Here is an 8414-nt window from a genome sequence, read left to right as displayed (position 1 = left end):
GCTATAGCCATTGGTTAGCCACTGTATTCAACAGCGCGAATACATGACTATGGGTGGGTTGTTCACAAAAACAACAAAAACGTAATTTTGTGATCGGCCGGATCTAAAACCCAAGCTCACTCTATGCAGCAAGCAGTGAAGAGAAATAGGTTCTAGTAATCTGCGTCATCGATGTGAGCGCAGTATAGTTAAACCAGATAGCAGTTGAAGTTGTTTTGAGGGCACAGTCGAGGTTAGTAATGTTTCAACAGCCTGAATGAATGCGCACATTTCCCTGCCGCTAAGCCTGTAGAGTTGCTCATGGTATATTATTCCATAACGTACCGGTACCAAAAAGTACTACACTGCGAGGGCAGAGATTAGCCGCTGGTGGGGAAATGCGCAATAACAACGCGATAGAGTTAAGAGGAAGCTTTAGCTCGGGTGCTCCTATCTAAATACATGTAAAAGGAGAATTCGTTTTTCTCGGCAACCACTGCACCAAATTTGACGGAGTTTGCTGCATTTAAAAAAAAAACTTAAAATCTAGTGACTGTTGGTTTCTCATTTTCGATTTAGGTCGTCAATTTTTTTATAAAAATGTGACAAAGATCGCAAATTTTCAGAAAACGAAACTATGAAGTTTACAACTCCGTAACTCAGCAAGAAAAAATGATATCGCAATTCTGTGAATTGTACCTGATAGCACATCTAAAGCGGACAAAATTGATGTGTTACACATGAACCTCAAAAAATGGAGTAATGTGTAATTACAACTTTTGCAGAACCCTCATAAACAACCTAACAAATTGTAAACTGACATATCAAATTTGTCCGCTTTGAATGGTCTAATGGATGCCGTTTACAGAACCGCGATATCTGTTCTTGATGCAGAGCTATTAGTTTGTATAAACTTCGTGCTTCTATTTTTTTCATACGTCTGAATTTTTGAAAATCCTTTTAACAAAATTCAAGCCCTAAATCGAAATTCCGCTTCCAACAGTCACTAGAATTTAACTTTCTCTGTCAAATGCAACAAATTTCGTTAAAATAGGTTCAGGGGTTATCTCAGAAAAACGTTTTCGCCTTTCTACATGTATTTGAATAGGCCGCGTCGGAGTTGGGCCCGAGCTAAAGCTTCCTCTTAAGGGCACGGTGTCGCAGCAAATCCGGTGCTGGAGCCGGTGTCGGCGGAGTTGTCAGTGAGCGAGACTAGGATACGATACGAAAGGGGCAATAGATCGAGAGGCGGACATCCCAGACAACGTCAGACAAACCCTCAGAATAAGTCCAATTCCACGCAACATGGATGCAAACCTGCACGCAGCCAGAAGGCAGGCAAGGGCAGATTACGTGGAAGGCCACCTGGCAACACAGGAAAACACGGTGTACACGGATGCAGGGCTATACCCGTGGGACAAGCACACTAGAACACACAGAGTAGCTACGGCTGTAGTAGACTACATGGGAGAGACAATCAGCTGCGCAACCATAAGGAATTGCACGGTAGCGGAGGGGGAAGAGGTCGCCATAGCGCTTGCAGCGACCGAAGGCTACCGAAGTAACAGATCACTAACCATATTAACAGACTCCAAAGTTGCATGCAGGCATTACATGCAGGGGAGAGTCTGTAAAGAGGCGCTGCGAATCCTCCTCGGAGCAGGAACCCTCGGAAATAAAGTTAAACACAAACTTTTCTGGATACCGGCCCATTCAGGGATAGAAGGGAACGTGAGAGCAGACAGTCTAGTTCGCGAGATCACATACCGAGCTGGACAGATAGAGCCTCTCGAGAACCCTACAACGGTGGAGCCGACGTGTGCGGAAATATTAAACTACTATAGAGGGCAGAGAATCAAATATCCTCCGCCACACACACTACTTACACAACAGGAAGCAGCCGACTGGAGAAGGCTACAAACCGGAACTTTCTATAATCTACACATACTAAGTAAAATGTACCCGACACAATACAGAAACTCCTGCCCATGGTGCGGAGAAATACCAACTCTTTACCACATAACATGGGAATGTAAGCATAACTACACATTCCATAAACATAAAAACCCGAGTGCGGAGCAATGGGAGGGCCTGCTCACCAGCAGCGAGCTCACCGCCCAAAGGGCAGTGGTGCAGCACGCGTGCGAAGTGGCCAGGCTCAGTGGAGCCCTGGAATAGGGGCACACCCGTGCTGAAGAGCCAGGCAGCAAGCGCAAGACGGCTCACCGCTAAACCCCTTGATAGCATCAATAAAGTTTTTCTCTCTCTCTCTCTGTCAGTGAGCGAAAATTTCTGTATATGCTTAGGTATCTGTGTATGCTACGCCTAGCTACATGACATGCGGTATATGTGGATTATACTACCACGTCATTCTATCACAAGAGTTGCTCATACCTTGTCTTACATTCTTGACAAAGTTCTTCGTTGTAATATTGAGAATGACTGTTCACGAACAAATGCCATGAAAGAAAACACCGACGTTGCATACCTTTTGTGTTAAGTGTTCTCAGACTTAAATATTAAAAGTACGAAACAATAACGGAAGCCTGAAAATGATGTAACTTTTGGCATGGCTGTGCAGTACCTCCGGGATCGGCCCACGCAAGAGATCGTGCTTCTACCAGAAAGCTCGCCTTCGTGTATAGCGTTCCCGTACACATTGCGATTACGTAAGCTGCCGTTACCGGGAAGCGTGAGTAGCAGTCAGGAATCTTTGAATCATATACATTCTACTATTCAAGGCGAAGTTTAAGCATCCTCCTAGTTTTTGAATTGTACTTCGCTAGAAAGCGCGAAGGTTCATTCCGAAGCTCATAGAACTACTAATCTTAGGCTCCAATTTCACAAAGAGTAAAATTTAAAGTATATCATACACGAATCGGGGAGACCTTGTGAGAATTGTAATGCCTGAAATAGACATTCAACTAGTATAATAATAATGAAGAACATCCCAGCATAAGGCAAGGCCTTTGAAGGGCGTTATTGATCCATCACGGAGTCATTAACAACGCGTCCCACTTCGTGTTGACGCGGTGGCGGTTCCCCTGTATGATGACGGCAGCACAGCCCTCGTCAGCTCTGTGAACGAAAAGACAAGGATGAAATGTTTATTTGAAACAGACCCAGCTCGGTGGTCATACATTACTCAAAACTATTCCTGCTGTGCCCTGCAAAGGGCGTTACTTCCAGAGGCACTGTAATTTCTTTCATCGCTTTCATCGCTTTCATCGCCCCACGAAAAAAAAAGAAAAGAAAAAGAAACGCTTGTTTACATGTTTGCTACAGTACATCATTTCCAAAATTGCACCCACCCCGTTGTTTCACATATACTCCTCGCTTCACTTGTGGTTGTATTCTCAGCTGATCACTTTCGGGGATACTCTCTCATGATTTCTCGCTGCATTCACTGGACACACGCCAGCGTGCTTCAATGCCAAGTGGAAGAGTACGCCAAGAATTATGTCTCGGGTAGACACCAGTGCTTCGCGCGCTAGTCACACAAAAGAGAGCGCCGATACGGCCTGTGGCCGCGCTTAGCAACAGGATTAAGTCACCTTTAAACCAGCTTAGTCAACGCCTGCTTTCAAGCGCTTGGCACTCACGCTGACGAGGGTGTTGATAGGGTGCCGCAGTGTGTCCTTGAGCTTGAAGGGCGGCTTCTTCAGCGGGTTGTTGCTAGGCGTATGCAGAGCGAAGCAGCGAAATATGAGCAGCATGAACCAGGAAGAGCCGAGGACCACCAGGCACGATACGATAGGATGGTGCTGCAATTTCGTAAAACTCATATAGCGGCTGGGGAGCGCGCACTGTTCTTTATAATGCAGGAAAAGTACATCCATGGTGCGCACTAAACGAGGCGTATGATTTCGTCTGGGTCCTTAGAGCGTGCGGGGAACGCTCGAGAAAGAAAAGGAAAATCTAGGAAAATTCGCTAGGAAGTGCGAGCATGCAGAAATACGGCGCAATTACATCATTATGATAGATTATACCTGTAATAATGTTAAATACCTGTAATACGGTTAAATGCCTGTTTCCACGATGTCTATAATATATAGGGAACGTGGTATATGTTAAGGGTGATTATGGCTAAATGTATATTTATGAACCATTGTTCTATTGCCTGTTTAAAAGTATTGTATAAAACGCTTACACAGTTTACCCGCGGTCCTGGCAGAAGGAAACTGGGGTCAATTCTATATTTGCAGAAAATAGCGACATACGCCGAACGTTTGAAGTGTGTAAATTATAATATATTTCTGGAAAATATTTATACAAGCGTATTTTACAAACGCTACAGGGAGTTTGCCCAATGTGCCGCAACCTTTCAACGGCATCAGTTTATCAAAACATCTGCGAAAAATTAGTTAGGTAAATGCTCAAAGCATTTACTTAAGCTCATATAAACCGTTATAACCTATAATCCCCAGTGTCGAAGTGAGAAATGGGGTGGGCGTTAATAATGTATAAAAATACGTAATCTGTATGAAAACAGTTTCTGGGCAAGTTATTAGTTTGCAAATAACTAGCGAACCTTGGTTTGATCACATTTTTTTGCGGGTTTGTGATAGCGTTCTTCGCTGAACTAAGCAAGCCACCAAAATCAAATTTCTTGAAAATGGATAAAACATTATAGCCATGCAATGTGCACATATGTAAGTATTTGTGAAAAGTATTCCTTCATAAGGTGATGGAAAGTGTTACACGCTGTTTCCCAATGTTCCGAGAAAATTCTGTCACACGGAGCTTTACAAATAACACCCCCCTCCCCCCCCCCCTTTGCGCGTGTTATGTGTAATGCGCGGGGAACGTTCGGCATTTCTGTAATAATTAGGAATAGAAATGTGCGAGAATTCTTTTCATTCAAGGAAAACAACAGTTCTTCACGTCTATCGTGAGATAGATAGATGCAAAAGGGGGCTAGTCTGAACGAGTCTGGTTCAGGGGAACCACGGATGTAGCGTAGACGATCCAGTTACTTAACAAACATCTAGAAGCCACATATGCGCAATAATTGCAAGACACTGAGTGGGTATGTCCCGCCTTGGGCAGCCTATGAATTCGCTTTATCTATTTAGACAAATCAATTGGCCCCTCGGCCCATCTCAGCATGTTTAGATTCCTTCAAAACGATGACACTGGGCTGTGATATAGCCCTTAGCTGTATCAACGACCTATACACTCTAGTATAAGCATCTGGTCACGTGCTGTTTAAATTGTTTATTCCATGTCATTGTCATAGTGCACCAGATGGGATCGTACTTTATTTTGCTTCTGAACAGATTCAGTGGAAGATTTCATTCTTCTTTCTCTAAAAATTGAGAATATCCGCACAAATAAGACGTTTGTAAAAACTACTGAATACTCGTGCTCTTTCTATCCTCGCGCGTCATATGAAGCACCTGCGTCCTCTGTGAATTGAAGCAGTCACCTTGTTTATATTTTTTGAAAATATGGGGCAGGAAATTTACGTATAAAAATGCTTCGGAGCGTTGTATTTAACGAAAGGGGCAGAATTTCACCCGCATTCATGGTAGAACTACAGTTGGCAGTGACACCAAATGTAGTAAACGTGTGGGGAATATTATCGGGTGATATCCATGGAAAGTTTAATGCTTGTGGATAAATTTACACCACTTATAATGAAAGAGGTGGAGTGCTGTAGCGATCCGGTGACGGCTTCTCAAGAAAGCTATAGTAATGCAGAAGCCGCAGCGTGCATTGCTGAACTCATTTTAGCGATAGCTTGGTGCCAAAGTGAACTTTCAAAACACGGAAAATGTAATGTGGTCTGCTTGCAATACTTTAGTCCTGCTTGTGAATAAAGATAAATGAAAATATTCTGTTCAGGTTACCACGGTGCGCCCTACAGTCATAACATTCCCCTAAATTATTCAGAAGAGGGAGAAGTAGCAAGCAGAAAAATGGTTTCCAGACAATCAATTGTGATAAATATGGTAAAAAATAATAAAATATACGCAGCCAGACAGAAAAGTACCAATTCCAACTGGTTTTATGGTGTGTCGCAGACGGACATTGTAAAGAAATTTTACACCCTTTGGGTTGTATTTTGTCCTAGTCACGAACGGCTCGTACGTTATCAGGTTGACCCAGAATTCTCGACAGGAAAGTAGCGAGCGCCGAGTTTTCAAGAGAGGCAACGCAAGCAAGGCAGATGACGATTATTGTTGTGGGATAAGATAAGGCCCAAAGGGTGTAGACTTTTTTTAGAGTGTAGCGGGTATAACTGCTTTCTTCGTGGTTCAATACATCGATACACGCAACAGCCATACCACGGGCCTTGTCAAACATCTCCTTGACAGTTCTTAGAGCTCATGTTTAGCTCAGTGTTCAAAATTATGCTTTAGAAACAGCCGATTCACTCTTGTCGTCAAAGCATGGAGTGAACAATGAGCAAAGTCTTATCTTCTTCAATACAGAAAAAAAATGTAGGCAAGTGAATAAGGAATTGCTGAACTCCTACAACAGTGTTATTCCACACTACTTCAAGAGATCGCAGAAAAAAAATTGGGGACGTAAAAGGCATGTTGAAGCCAAAAGCCATGTCTGCAAATGTTGACCCAAGTTCAGAAACGATTTGATGAGCTTCTTGCAACCATCTTCTTTAACGGCCGCCTCAGCCGACATATGGCGCCCTTCTGTGGAAGCTGGGTGAACCAGACTAATAAAAGCGCGCGATTTGAATGCTTCGGAAGTGGTCACTGAGGCGTACATGGCTTTAGAAGTGTCGACAAATATGCATACTGGCACTGATCAGGTTATCCGAGCATGGATATACGCAGTCGTCAACAAATACTAACACTCAATAATCCGATCTTTGGGTTGGAGTATTCAGTGATGACTATAGGTCTGTAAAATAAAACGTAATTTTAAACACCAGTATAAGCACGCTTGAATTGTAGTACGCTCTCATGTTTTGCAAAGTAACAGTGCTAAACGGACAAAGACTTAGGAAGAGAAGAATACGACACGGGCGCTTCTTGTTCTTTGCCTAAACCCTTGTCCGTTTAGCGCTGTTACTTTCCAAAACATGAATTAGCACCAACTCGCCCTAGATTTCCTTCTAATACACCTATAGTTTGTCTTTAAAAAAGATGTATTTATATTTCTGTCATTGCGATATGCTTGAAAGAAATAGTTACTGATGTCTCACATGAACACCTGCACTTTTCGTATGCGCAGACAAGCAATAGTATTAATATTTGTTCCACATCCGCGGGCAAGGTATACCAATTGAGAAAACTGCTGACATGTCACAGTAAACCGTTGTACGAAAGCGTTTCTGGTGATCTGCGCATTGGTCAGATTCCAGCAGAAATAAAAAAAAAAAGATAACTCCTGAGGATGTCGGTGTTTACTTCCTTTCGGCGCAGGATGGGCATGGCTTCGGTACGGACACCGGCCCAAGCAAAGCGCAGAAGCTGAATTTAAACCCGCGAACTGGATGCCCGGGAGATAGCGGGAAGAGACGCTGTGTGTCTTTTAGGCACACAGCGTCTCTCCTTGTTCGCCATGTCCTGGCCACCGAGCGCAGACAATTGTCGTAATCCGAGTACCCATGGCAGGGAGAGGGATTCAAACGTCACGCTTTGAGCGTGCGAGCTCGACACGTTACTCGCTTAAACGGCGGAACGGTAGAGCCAATGCCATGTGAAATGTCCAGTAGCGTGAGCAGCATACGTCACATGACTGTTAGAGAAATCGGTCCTTGCAGCTACAGAAACGCAATAGTGGCATGTAATGTAACAAGACTGAACCATACTAAATTGAAAAGGCGCGACAATAGCTTGCATCGTCGCTCCTTTTGATAACAAGCGTTGGCAAAGAGATCGCAGCGATATTTTTAACAACACTGTTTTTTCACTTCATACGTATACAGCAGTCTATTGCCATCGTATCTCGTAACGGGATACAGTACGCAACACTCACTGCGAGAAACTCGTACAGGGTGTGCACTGATTCGCCACCGAAGAAGAACGCCTGCAGCCGGGTCAAGAAACCCCGTGGCTCGACGAGGCGACACTTGTGAAAGATGTCGCAGTACCCGCGCATGTCATTGCACGGGGACCCCGGCTGCAGCTTGGCACCACAGTGGCTGGCCATCTTCGGGAAGGAGCACGCAACCTTGCATTCTGACGAGCCTGTCAGACGCAGATTACAATTAGATCGATTTCACTTTATTTTGGTGACCTTCAATGCCCATATTTAGCTGTCCTATCTTGTAGAATGGCATCGCGCCAATAGAAAGCGATAGTTTGCATTCCAAATTTAACAAGAACTCTACCTGGCAGTCTGTGTAGTGCCCGGGCTTCAATTATGAGTTTTTGAATGGGACCAGTAATAAAGACGTAAATTGTTTCGGAAGTTCGTTGCGCATGCCCGAATTGAGGGCATGCAAGTACTTTATTCTACAGCTG

General features: G+C 44.0%; 1 protein-coding gene across 1 annotated transcript; it reads right to left on the bottom strand.

The window, feature by feature from the left end:
* Nucleotides 1–2776: 2776 nt before the first annotated feature.
* On the bottom strand, nt 2777–8128 carry LOC126531990 (disintegrin and metalloproteinase domain-containing protein 10-like). The gene is made up of 3 exons (XM_050179697.2): nt 7927–8128; nt 3582–3743; nt 2777–3057 (listed from the first exon to the last, which is right to left on the bottom strand). The coding sequence occupies exons 1-3, from the start codon at nt 8098–8100 to the stop codon at nt 3052–3054; spliced, it is 342 nt and encodes a 113-aa protein (XP_050035654.2). The 5' UTR covers nt 8101–8128; the 3' UTR covers nt 2777–3051.
* Nucleotides 8129–8414: the final 286 nt, after the last annotated feature.

This window comes from Dermacentor andersoni, chromosome 5 (assembly GCF_023375885.2).
Source record: "Dermacentor andersoni chromosome 5, qqDerAnde1_hic_scaffold, whole genome shotgun sequence".
Taxonomy (NCBI): Eukaryota; Metazoa; Arthropoda; class Arachnida; order Ixodida; family Ixodidae; genus Dermacentor; species Dermacentor andersoni.
Note: the sequence above shows the minus strand (reverse complement) of the source record. Positions and strands in the feature narration are given on the sequence as shown.

What these genes read in the sequence shown, in the direction of transcription:
- LOC126531990 (XM_050179697.2), bottom strand. Translation starts at nt 8,100, where the DNA reads ATGGCCAGCCACTGTGGTGCCAAGCTGCAGCCGGGGTCCCCGTGCAAT. An exon ending in CCCTGTACGAGTTTCTCGCA is followed by an intron (nt 3,744 to 7,926) that starts GTGAGTGTTGCG and finishes ACGAAATTGCAG; the next exon opens with CACCATCCTATCGTATCGTG.